Source organism: Saccostrea cucullata, unplaced genomic scaffold (assembly GCF_032062105.1).
Source record: "Saccostrea cucullata isolate Sc308-1 unplaced genomic scaffold, CSIRO_AGI_Scuc_v1 ctg159, whole genome shotgun sequence".
Classification (NCBI taxonomy): Eukaryota; Metazoa; Mollusca; class Bivalvia; order Ostreida; family Ostreidae; genus Saccostrea; species Saccostrea cuccullata.
The window spans coordinates 288351-302160 of NW_026936852.1; the positions used below are offsets into that span (position 1 = coordinate 288351).

At 33.5% G+C, this 13810-nt stretch overlaps 2 protein-coding genes across 2 annotated transcripts; both read right to left on the reverse strand.

Moving 5' to 3' along the window:
- Nucleotides 1–487: 487 nt before the first annotated feature.
- On the reverse strand, nt 488–3033 carry LOC134246742 (uncharacterized). Its single transcript, XM_062729100.1, has 4 exons — nt 2600–3033; nt 1104–1290; nt 829–923; nt 488–567 (listed from the first exon to the last, which is right to left on the reverse strand). The coding sequence occupies exons 1-4, from the start codon at nt 2719–2721 to the stop codon at nt 528–530; spliced, it is 444 nt and encodes a 147-aa protein (XP_062585084.1). The 5' UTR covers nt 2722–3033; the 3' UTR covers nt 488–527.
- Nucleotides 3034–5959: 2926 nt separating this feature from the next.
- On the reverse strand, nt 5960–13122 carry LOC134246751 (uncharacterized). The gene is made up of 10 exons (XM_062729115.1): nt 13063–13122; nt 12725–12799; nt 12507–12581; nt 11952–12239; nt 9988–10193; nt 9024–9138; nt 8777–8919; nt 8388–8663; nt 7227–7353; nt 5960–6007 (listed from the first exon to the last, which is right to left on the reverse strand). The coding sequence occupies exons 1-10, from the start codon at nt 13120–13122 to the stop codon at nt 5960–5962; spliced, it is 1413 nt and encodes a 470-aa protein (XP_062585099.1).
- Between the last annotated feature and the right edge of the window lie 688 nt (nt 13123–13810).

Genomic DNA, 13810 nt, shown 5'->3' on the forward strand with positions numbered 1-13810 from the left:
AAGTAATATAACCTAATGATTATTACTTAGTAATTTCTTGTCTTGATGTAATTATGGTCGCATTTATTCTAAAATCATATTTAAATTGTTATTCGAACTCTGTGTGACAGAGGAATGGCGGACGAAATAAACACATGGCCTCAGGAAGACACCCATATGAAAAATCAAATTTTCAAGAATTATGGATAATGACAAGAAAAAAACGAAACAAATGGTTGTAGCCATATTATCAATGAATCAAACTAACTCCATTTTCAATGCATTTTTCATCTCATGAATGCTGTAGCTGCGCAGTTCTAACAAGATTAATTTTCTCCTAATTAAGACAAAATAAACTTGATTATTTACTAATTTTGGTCTCTAACAGTAGGTAATTAGTGCATTAGCACTTTGAGTAACTTTGAGCTAGTTTAGTTGAGTATTAAGCGCATTCTTGGTATTTCTTAGTTTACAGCAGACTAGATCCAATATGGCTTGTACATCCCCCTTAAGGCACTAAGTCTTTTCCTGTTCCTTTCGAGATCCGGCTAGGTGAAATCTGGCAGCTGATATAATTTTCGATATTTTCTACAATAAACAATTGACAATTTAATTTTTTTTCGATTGAAAGAATTGAATTTGATATTTTTCCCTACAATTTTGTCTTTTTCTTGACAAAAAAGTAAGACTGCTTTGAAGATATAAAAAAAATTATGTTAGAAAATATTTTGAAAGTGTGCCATATTTTGTGTCTGTTCAGTCATTTACATGTTATATTATAAGTGATCAAAAATTGTTATTGAACTGCAATAATTGAAAACAATCTATGAGGACCTATATATTACTTACATTTTAGCGATCTCGGCCACGAGGACAATGCACAATGCAATTGCAATCGATCCTAGAATGGCCGCTGTCATTTTCCAATTTTTGGATAACCAATCCTTGAATTAAAATTCAGGTACAAAAATAACAAGATTGTGTTATTTTTATGTCTATTAAAGGCAAAACAAAAGCAATGGGAAGAAAGCGCAAAATAAAACAAAATATGTTGGACACAGTTAAGAATGGGGTTGGTTAGAATTAAGACTAATTTGCTTTATTACACAGCAGCTGTATGTTACCTGCTCTCGGGTTCTTTTGGCATTCTGGCGTCCCTCTGGTATATGAAGTATGATTGGCGGATAAACATGTGTGTTCAATTTTAGTAGGTGATCCAGAATGAATGGATGTAATTTCTGTTGAATCATCAGCGAACAATTGCATACTAATTCAAATGAAAGTGTCGTTATGGTATTTTTGTCCGTTAACCTGAAACAAAATACAAGAGAAATATGCTACTTTCATTAAATAAGTGTCAAAGTTGATTTTTTTAAACAAAGTCCCTCAAGGCTATACGGTCGAAATCGTGCATTTGTACCTAAGTAAAGAATGGGTAGGTCACATTGAAAACCAAGTCAAATATAAGAATCTATAATATATGGTAAGCTTTTTTTATAAAATTTTGCAAACGAAGATCAAATGAAAGGTCAAGAAAGAGAGGTCAAATATATCGATACCCAAATAAAGCTTATGTCAAAAGATATACCCTTGTGAAATATGCAAGTCCTAGCACTACTTGTAACAATTTTATCAAGAGGCCCATGGGCCACATCGCTCACCTGAGAAGCTTTGACCATGCTTTTCTTAACCAAATTTTCCCCTTGTCATACCTATTGTGACCCCATCATACCCCACAGGTCATAATTTGGTCAATTTGAAATCTAAACTACCCCAGGATGCTTCCACATAAGTTTCAGTTTTTCTGGCCCAGTAGTTCTTGAGAAGATTTTTTAAAAAATGATCCCATATATTTCTCTGTAAAACTATGATTCCCTATTCCCTATTCCTATTGTGACCCCGCCCAACCCCCGGGGGCATGATTTGAACAATTTAGAATCTACATTATCCAAGGATGCTTCCACATAAATCTAAGTTTTTCTGGCCCAGTGGTTCTTGAGAAGAAGATTTTAAAAGATTTTTCCTATATATTTCTATGTAAAACTTTGATTGTGGCCCCGCCCAACCCCCGGGGCATGATTTGAACAATTTAGAATCTACACAATCCCAGGATGCTTTCACATAAGATTCAGCTTTTCTGGCCCAGTGGTTCTTGAGAAGAAGATTTTTAAATGACCCCACTCTATTTTTGTCTTATCTCCCCTTGTGAGAGGACCTAGCCCTTCATTTTAACAATTTAAATTCCCCTTTACCCAAGGATGCTTTTTTCTAGGTTTGGTTAAAATTGACCCAGTGGTTCTTGAGAAGAAGTCGAAAATGTGAAAAGTTTACAGACGGACGGACAAAATCTGATCAGAAAAGCTCACTTGAGCCTTCGGCTCAGGTGAGCTAAAAATACGGCCAAGGTTTATTTTTTACGGACAAACAGAAAAACAAACAGATGGACCAAAAACTATATGCCGCTATGCTGTCGAATACAGGGGCATTTGAAATAAATTGTTTAAATGAGATATTATTCATACTCAGTGTTTAGATGGTAATTGGCTGGACTCCTGGGCAAATCAAGATCGAGAAAGGCTTATAAGAAATTTACACAAATATAAAATAATGTTTGACTTACTTTTTCTTTGAACTTTTGGAAACAATGGCGTACACCAATTTATTATCTGTGCATCTTAAAGCTTCCGTCAAGTTATGAAAAAACTCTTGAATCCCGGCTTCAGTTAAAATTCCTCGAAACATAAGAGTTGAAAAAAAATCACTTCCATTCTCTTCCTTACAATAATTCTCACACAAATATTGACAACAAGGGTATACATCAACCCTATTCCGCCGTGCCTGTGAAATCTTATCCTTACATTTCAAATCAACATCATTCCAACATGATTCATGTGATCCATGTTTGTTGTCTCTGCAAAATATCTCACAATTTGGACCAAAATAATTCTTGTCACAAATGAATGTGCCGTTTTCCAAACAACTTCCATTTGGCCTGCTTCTATTACAAGATATCTCACAATTTGGACCAAAATAATTCTTGTCACAAATGAATGTGCCGTTTTTACTACATGATCCATTAGGCCTGCTTCTATTACAAAATATCTCACAATTTGGACCAAAATAATTCTTGTCACAAATGAATGTGCCGTTTTCCAGACAACTTCCATTCGGCTTGTTCCTATCAAAAATTATCTCACAGTTTTCACCAAAATAATTCTTGTCACAAATGAATGTGCCGTTTTTACTACATTTGTGTCCATTAGGCCTGCTTCTATTACAAAATATCTCACAATTTGGACCAAAATAATTCTTGTCACAAATGAATGTGCCGTTTTCCAAACAACTTCCATTTGGCCTGCTTCTATTACAAAATATCTCACAATTTGGACCAAAATAATTTTTGTCACAAATGAATGTGCCGTTTTCCAAACAAGTTCCATTTGGCCTGCTTCTATTACAAAATATCTCACAATTTGGACCAAAATAATTCTTGTCACAAATGAATGTGCCATTTTCCAAACAAGTTCCATTTGGCTTGTTCATATTACAAAATATCTCACAATTTGGACCGAAGTAATTCTTGTCACAAATGAATGTGCCGTTTTCCAAACAACTTCCATTTGGCTTGTTCCTATCACAAAATATCTCACAATTTTCACCAAAATAATTCTTGTCACAAATTAATGTGCCGTTTTCCAAACAAGTTCCATTCGGCTTGTTCCTATCACAAAATATCTCACAATGTTCACCAAAATAATTCTTGTCACAAATTAATGTGCCGTTTTCCAAACAACTTCCATTCGGCTTGTTCCTATCACAAAATATCTCACAATGTTCACCAAAATAATTCTTGTCACAAATGAATGTGCCGTTTTCTAAACAAGTTCCATTTGGCTTGTTCCTATCACAAAATATCTCACAATGTTCACCAAAATAATTCTTGTCACAAATGAATGTGCCATTTTCTAAACAAGTTCCATTTGGCTTGTTCCTATCACAAAATATCTCACAATTTTCACCAAAATAATTCTTGTCACAAATGAATGTGCCGTTTTCTAAACAACTTCCATTCGGCTTGTTCCTATCACAAAATATCTCACAATTTTCACCAAAATAATTCTTGTCACAAATGAATGTGCCGTTTTTACTACATGATCCATTAGGCCTGCTTCTATTACAAAATATCTCACAATTTGGACCAAAATAATTCTTGTCACAAATGATTGTGCCGTTTTCCAAACAAGTTCCATTCGGCTTGTTCCTATCACAAAATATTTCACAATTTTCACCAAAATATTTCTTGTCACAAATGAATGTGCCGTTTTCCAAACAAGTTCCATTTGGCCTGCTTCTATTACAAAATATCTCACAATTTGGACCAAAATAATTCTTGTCACAAATGAATGTGCCATTTTCCAAACAAGTTCCATTCGGCTTGTTCATATTACAAAATATCTCACAGTTTTCACCAAAATAATTCTTGTCACAAATGAATGTGCCGTTTTTACTACATGTTCCATTAGGCCTGCTTCTATTACAAAATATCTCACAATTTGGACCAAAATAATTCTTGTCACAAATGAATGTGCCGTTTTCCAAACAACTTCCATTTGGCCTGCTTCTATTACAAAATATCTCACAATTTGGACCAAAATAATTTTTGTCACAAATGAATGTGCCGTTTTCCAAACAAGTTCCATTTGGCCTGCAAAATTCTATTACAAAATATCACAAATGAATGTCACAATTTGGACCAAAATAATTCTTGTCACAAATGAATGTGCCATTTTCCAAACAACTTCCATTTGGCTTGTTCCTATCACAAAATATCTCACAATTTTCACCAAAATAATTCTTGTCACAAATTAATGTGCCGTTTTCCAAACAAGTTCCATTCGGCTTGTTCCTATCACAAAATATCTCACAATGTTCACCAAAATAATTCTTGTCACAAATGAATGTGCCGTTTTCCAAACAACTTCCATTCGGCTTGTTCCTATCACAAAATATCTCACAATGTTCACCAAAATAATTCTTGTCACAAATGAATGTGCCGTTTTCTAAACAAGTTCCATTTGGCTTGTTCCTATCACAAAATATCTCACAATGTTCACCAAAATAATTCTTGTCACAAATGAATGTGCCGTTTTCTAAACAAGTTCCATTTGGCTTGTTCCTATCACAAAATATCTCACAATGTTCACCAAAATAATTCTTGTCACAAATGAATGTGCCGTTTTCTAAATAACTTCCATTCGGCTTGTTCCTATCACAAAATATCTCACAATTTTCACCAAAATAATTCTTGTCACAAATGAATGTGCCGTTTTTACTACATGATCCATTAGGCCTGCTTCTATTACAAAATATCTCACAATTTGGACCAAAATAATTCTTGTCACAAATGATTGTGCCGTTTTCCAAACAAGTTCCATTCGGCTTGTTCCTATCACAAAATATTTCACAATTTTCACCAAAATATTTCTTGTCACAAATGAATGTGCCGTTTTCCAAACAAGTTCCATTTGGCCTGCTTCTAATTTCATTTAATTCAATTCTAGTTCCATTTGGCTTGTTCATATTACAAAATATCTCACAATTTGGACCAAAATAATTCTTGTCACAAATGAATGTGCCATTTTCCAAACAAGTTCCATTCGGCTTGTTCATATTACAAAATATCTCACAATTTGGACCGAAGTAATTCTTGTCACAAATGAATGTGCCGTTTTCCAAACAAGTTCCATTCGGCTTGTTCCTATCACAAAATATCTCACAATCTGGACCGAAATAATTCTTCTCACAAATGAATGTGCCATTTTCTAAGCAAATTCCATTCGGCTTGTTCCTATCACAAAATATCTCACAATTTTCACCAAAATAATTCTTGTCACAAATGAATGTGCCGTTTTTACTACATGATCCATTAGGCCTGCTTCTATTACAAAATATCTCACAATTTGGACCAAAATAATTCTTGTCACAAATGAATGTGCCGTTTTCCAAACAAGTTCCATTCGGCTTGTTCCTATCAAAAATTATCTCACAGTTTTCACCAAAATAATTCTTGTCACAAATGAATGTGCCGTTTTTACTACATGTTCCATTAGGCCTGCTTCTATTACAAAATATCTCACAATTTGGACCAAAATAATTCTTGTCACAAATGAATGTGCCGTTTTCCAAACAAGTTCCATTCGGCTTGTTCCTATCACAAAATATCTCACAGTTTTCACCAAAATAATTCTTGTCACAAATGAATGTGCCGTTTTCCAAACAAGTTCCATGCGGCTTTTTCCTATCACAAAATATCTCACAGTTTTCACCAAAATAATTCTTGTCACAAATGAATGTGCCGTTTTTCAGACAAGTTCCATTCGGCTTGTTCCTATCACAAAATATCTCACAATTTGGACCGAAATAATTCTTGTCACAAATGAATGTGCCGTTTTCCGAACAAGTTCCATTCGGCCTGCTTGAGTTACAAATTATTTTACAATTTTCACCATAATGGTTAGTTTTACACTTATTTATACCTTGATCGCAAATGGACTCCTTGTATAGAGGAATGCAGTCGTAGAATAAGCGGTACGTAATATTAAAGCTGTAAAATTAGAAAAAATAGCAAATAGTATTTTTTTTTTTGTCAAGGGAATCGTAGATAGTATTTCTTATGAAATATCAAGAACAAAGATTTTACTAGATTGTATCCTTTTTGCTCTGCAACGGAAGAGTATCTGGCCTGAATTCTGCGTTTCTAGTAGGAGCAACATCGTGAAGACGAAATATTTGCCCAATTACAGTTGTGCTGTTCGTTTTCAAATAAATAGCACAAGAAGAGTTTTGCTTGAAAAAAAGAAATACTGATTTACTATGCAATAAATGGCACATGAAGAGTTTTGCTTGAAAAACAAACAACAAAAAAGTACTGATTTACTATGCACCCTCCGACATCCCGCATTAAAAGAAATGCAGAGAGGATGGTATACATAGGTTTGTTGTATTTTTTTAAAGAAAAAAAAACCTGTAAATTAATTCACTGGACTCCATATGAAGATAAAAAAAATGTTTGATTGTGATGAAACAACAGCGTTTAAGGGCGAAAGAATACAATTGTCCTCTTTGATACAATATATATATATATATATATATATATATATATATATATATATATATATATATATATATATAGATAGATAGATGGATAGATAGATAGATAGATAGATAGATAGATAGATGAGACTCACAAAACTGTTAAAGTCTGAATAGTAGAAGCTCAGCGTGTTATTGGTAAATCCCAGCATGCTCAGGTCAGGTGTCTGGTGAAGCGTGACGGGCGAATACGTCATTTCGTGGAACATGACATTAAGGTAGCTTAAAGCAAGATAAAAAATATGATCACTGGATCCTTTAAAGAAAATCTGCTGTGGTAACAAAACAGATAAAACAATTACACAGAATTCTGAATTAAAGTGAAAAAATACACTTCTTTAAAATTGCAAGAATAAATTCACATTATGAGCATGCACTTTTGATTTAAAATTAAACCTGTCATATGTAAAAATGTCATTATGTAAGACACGTATAAGGTAAAGTATCTACATGGTGCATTTTTTTTTTACATATTTCAAAACGAATTGGGGAAATTCAGTTTACTTTTGACTTCCTGCGCGTGAGAATGGATATGGGTGGGCCATAGCTGCAGAACTGTAGCTCTCCGAAAAAAATTATATTGATAGACCGGAGAGCTACAGTGCCACCCATAGAAAAAACTGTTTATTTATTGCGCACAAAAAAGTGTGCACTGTTCTGGATTAAGTCTTCCAAATTCTTACCTCAATTGCAAAATAGCTAGATTTCAATAAAGTCCATACTTCTCTATCAATTACTTTCGTAGTTTACATCTGTACAATGCGTGTTGGACCAAATTACCTTGCAAACCAAAATGGCATTATAAAAAGGCGAATTTTTCGATGATCTCAGTTTTAGGGCCAGGATGGCTATTAAAACAATTATAAGGAGTGTTTTGTTGTGGAATCAGTGAAAGAATACGTTAGGAACACATGGCTAGTGATAATTTGAGATGACGACTTTAAAAACACGGAGAAATAAATCCAGAAACAGCGCACTTTTTTATGCGCAAAATATACAGTTTTTTCAATGGGTGGCACTGTAGCTCTCCGGTCTATCAATATATAATTTTTCGGAGAGCTACAGTTCTGCAGCTAGGTGGGCCAGTGTTTTTCGAGTATTGTTATTTGAAATAATTTTAAGTGAAAATAATAATTTTTGAGTTTGTGAGTATAGAGTACCATATATGCATGTTCGTCTGTCGTACATGTTCAAACAAGTCAAATGAAAGAAGTCAAATTAAAAAAAATAATAAAATAATTTCAAGAGTACATTACCTTTGTTGAATAGTAAGGTCATATATAACGTTCAATGCATTTTCTGGAATATGTGTTTTTACTAATTGAATTTCAAAAAAGACTCCACCGGGTTTCCTCTGACATGTAAGGTTACCGTCTGTACTGCAATTACAGTTCTCAAAATCAGAGGAATTGCAGTAACGCTGACAACGATCACCATAGTAACCTGGCGCACAAACTACGTGACCATATTCGTTACAAATTTGGTTTTTACCAGAATGACAGTCATAGTAAACCTGAATTACAGCGTCAACCCTACAAAAAAGTTATTACGGTGAAAATGTATTCAGTAAGAATATGTTGCTTTTGCTGGAAAATATGATGTTTTAATAATTATAATTTATTCAAATAATTGAAAAGATACATACCATAAACTTGTTCTGTTGCTTTTAAGCCTTATTGTATGATTAGATGCTGGAGGTTTAGTACTAGACACTTTTTCTAGTTTTAAAATCTGTGTGTAATTTTCATGCTTATTACAGCTCACATTGAAATTTACTTGGGGTTTATTCTACAATAAATATAGTGGTCAACGTCTGTGAAAGTAGAAATTGCAGAATTGCACACAGTTATTTGTGTTTCAAATCCCATTTAATTTATAAATACAGTACTCACATGTGAATCACTATCCGGAAAATAAAACTTCATCGTACTCCCTTCCGTATTGTGGTCTCCTAGCAAAGTTTCCAAACTATTAAGTTCTGTTCGACAAAATCCAACATTTTCATAACTAAAAGGAGAAAATGATAGTCAAAGTCATTAATTAATAATTTGTTTTTTGTCTTTTCTTTGTGTGTTATTTTTTTTACTGCTTGTTCTTCTAGTCAAGAGCAAAAGTGTATTCAATGAAATGTTCAAACTCTTTTTATGATATTCTATATTTAATGGAAACGCTACCATCTTCCTAAAGTTGCTAATTCAAAAAAAAAAGAACATATTCACCACCAAAGTCTGAATAATTGATATTAAGAACGTTGAAAACAAGGTTAGAATTATTTATAGACGAGAGATCAAAATTGGACAAAAGAATAAGTGTTATGACTTATGAATATGTCTGGGACGGAGGGTTAAGGTTTGACTAACACTAAAAATATTTGATACAAAGTTGTTTTTCCTTTTTTTTTGTATTTTATATTTAAGTTTATTTCTTTGTCTTTATATAATTTGAAAAGACTATTCCTTCTTTATTTCCGAGGGCTTTTGCATATACATTGTATTTTAAAAGTGAGAATATTGAGAATTTGATATAAAAGTTTTTTTAGAGTATTACAATACAAATACTGGTAATTAACAAAATAAATTGCAATTTTTTTTTACATAGTCGAACCTGATAAAATCATTGTTTGTCCTTAACTGATTTTGGTCAAGAGTTTGACTTCTATGGTCAATTTCAATATAGAATTCAGTTTTCATATTATGTTCTTTAGCTCAATCTTACGAGAACAATTAAATACTAATGTGTCAATTTTATCATTTCAGGGGTGTATGGAATAAAAATGTATTTTTTTTTCGTATATGACTCTTTAACAATAAAAAGCAAATTTTAATAGGTTTAAAACAAATACTGAAACTGACTTACGTTTGACTGAAAGAAATAGAACAACTGCTGTTGAGATTTGATTTCTTCACATTCATTTCTAAGAAGATTCCGAGAGACTTTCCCTCACACACCAACATTGTATTGTTCTTTATGCACGTACAGCTACTGAACATGCTGGCGTTGCAGTAGGCTGAGCACACATCAATATAAGGACTGACTCCAGACAACGATTGAAGGATTAACAGCTGAAAGGTACAAAATATGTGTGTATTTGACATGAATAATCGTATATATATCTCGTATATTGATACCTCCACTTAAAATTTGAATACTTTGGGCCATAATTAAAATATTTTTGTTTAATGTACTTAGACCCATATTTTTTAAGGTGAGTAGGTAGGAAGGAAAATATTTTTTTTTTCTTTTTGCTTTACGGTATTGCACAAAATGATACCTGTCATGAAAATCAGTCTCAGAAATTTATTCATGCTTTCATTACATACCTGATAGCTTTACAGATTTGATATTTTTTTAAAATTACATCCTTGAAAAATTATACTGTGAAAAACTTAATAAAAAAAATTTCAGATTCAAAATGCTGAAAAAAATGATTGGGTATAGGGACAATTTTGACCAGTCGGTCGGAGTACAGCAAACAGATTAATTTTTTTTATTCTTACCCCGATGTTCGTAAGCATTTTCATATTCAATGAAAGTAAAACAGGTTCCGAAATTAGAAAAGAGTTGAATGGTTTCAAGAATATAAACTTACCTCCACAAAAAGAAAGGAAAGAATAAAAAAAGGACTTGACTTTAAAATAAACATCCTTCCAGCTTGTAAATCTTTATCTTGAGTAGTGGGTAGAAGAAATTGTTATACAACGGTGATATGATAAAGGGCTGTGTATGTAACTATCCCATACTGAAACATTTTGATAAACTACTAATTCGTGATTTTAAAAATACATAACATGGTTTGATTTGACGCATATTAAATATATTTATCAGTATCTTCACTGATTTACAATTTTCAATTGCAATAAGTAAATAATGCACATGTACTTTATGACAGTATATATAGAATAGATAGAAAAATGTAGAAATGACAATAATATCTCCCATACTAATCTGCAAGACAAATATCCTATCTTATCATGCAGGGATGTCGTTTATTTGTGTATAAAGAAAAAAATTTTCCAGCCAGAGGTTTCACAGAAAACTATAATACTTATAAAAAGTTTCTATAAATTCTTTAAAAATGTCTTCTTTTTTTTTAATTTAAACGTGATTTTTAAATCTACAAATCTGATGAACCTTTGTATATAGTAAAATCCTTCAGTAGAAATAATCAATTCTCATATTGAATAGTTATATTTTGTATAATAGATTACCCCAAATTATCTTTCAACATAACCTATTTGATTAAGCTACATAAATCAGTCCAGCGAAATCAAATAAATGAAAGTTATCACCTTATCGCATTTAAAGTTATAATAATACGTAACAAGCTGATAAACTGTTAACATAAAATATTATTGTAAAGGTTGTCGTCTCACTGCCATTGTAAAACTTGCATATGTTACAAAAACCATGATACCACTAGTTGGTGAAGAACTAACCCAATAACCATACTACTGGTGGAGATCTAACACAATAACCATACTACTGGTGGAAATCTAACATAAAAACCATACCACTAGTGGAGAACTAACACAATAGCCATACCACAGGTGGAGAACTTACACAACAACAATACCACTGGTGGAGATTTAACATAAAAACCGTAACACTGGTGGAGAACTAACACAATGACCATACCACTGATGGAGAATTGACACAATAACCATATTACAGGTGAAGATTTAACACATAACCATACCACTGGTGGAGAACTAACACAATAACCATACCACTGATGGAGAACTAACACAACAACCATACCACTGGTGGAAATCTTACACAACAACCATACAACTGGTGAAGAACTAACACAATAATTATACCACTGGTGGAGAACTAACACAACAACCATATAACTGGTTAAGATGTAACACAACAACCATACCATTTGTGAAGATCTTACATAATAACCATACTACTGGTGGAGAACACAACAACCATACCACTGATGGTGAACTAACACAATAATCATACCACTGGTGGAGATCTAACACAATAACCATACCACTGGTGAAGATGTAACACAACAACCATACCACTGGTGGATAACTAACACAACAACCATACCACTGGTGGTGATCTAACACAACAATCATACCACTGGTGGAGAACTAACACAACAACCATGTATACCACTGGTGGAGAACTAATACAATAACCATACCACTGGTGAAGAACTAACACAACTACCGTACCACCGGTGGAGATCTAACACAATAACCATACCACTGGTGGTGATCAAACACAACAACCATACCACTGGTGGAGATCTAACACAACTACCATACCACTGGTGGTGATTTAACACAACAATCATACCACTGGTGGTGATCTAACACAATTCATACCGTGGTGGAGAACTAACACAATAACCATACCAACGGTGAAGAACTAACACAACAACCATACCACTGGTGGAGAACTAACACAACAACCATACCACTGGTGGAGAACTAACACAAAAACAATACCTTTGGTGGATATCTTACACAATAATCATACCACTAGTGAAGAACTAACACAACCATACCACTGGTGAAGATATAACACAACAATAATATCACTGGTGGAGAACAAACTAACATAACAATCATACCACTGATGGTGATCTAACACAACAACCATACCACTGGTAGAGTTCTAACACAATAACCATACCACTGGTGGACATCTAACAAAATAGCCATACCACTGATGGTGATCTCATATAACAATCATACCACTGGTGGAGAACTAACACAACAACCATACCACTGGTGGAAATCTAACACAACAACCATACCACTGGTGATGATCTCATGCATCAACCATACCACTGATGGAGAACTAACGCAACCATACCACTGGTGTAGGACTTACACAATAACCATGCATAACACTAATGGAGAATTAACACATGTCCATACCACTGTTAGATTAACACAACAACCATACCACTGGTGGAGAACTAACACAACAACCATACCACTGGTGAAGATCTAACACATCATCCATACGACTGTTGGAGCACTAACACAACGACCATACCACTGGGGGAGATATAACACAATAACTATTCCACATGTTGAGAAGTTATACAACAACCATACCACTGGTGAAGATGTAACACAACAACCATACTATTGGTGGAGATCTAACACAATAACCATACCACTGGTGGAAATCTAACACAACAACCATACCACTGGGGGATATATAACACAACCATACCACTGATGAAGAACTAACACAACAATCGTACCACTGGTGGAGAACTAACATAACAACCAAACTTTTGGTGGAGAACTAACACAACCATGTATACCACTGATGGAAAACTAACACAACAACCATGTATACCACTGGTGGAAAACTAACACATTAACCATACCACTATTGAAGATCTAATAAAATAACCATGATACCACTTGTAAAGAACTAATACAACAGACCATACCACTGGTGGATATCTAAGACAACCATAACACTGGAGGTCTAACTGGACTAAAAATTATATCTCTAGAGATCTGAGTTTTGAGTTGCCCAAAATAAGAGATACATTAAACATCTGTTCATCTACAACCTGAGGAATTTTCTTGCTACTTTATTATTGGCCACTGGGGTAATAAAATATTTTCAAATGACTACCCATCTTCTTCTCTGCAAAATCTGAAGATTTGTGTTAAATAAAAATGAACACAGT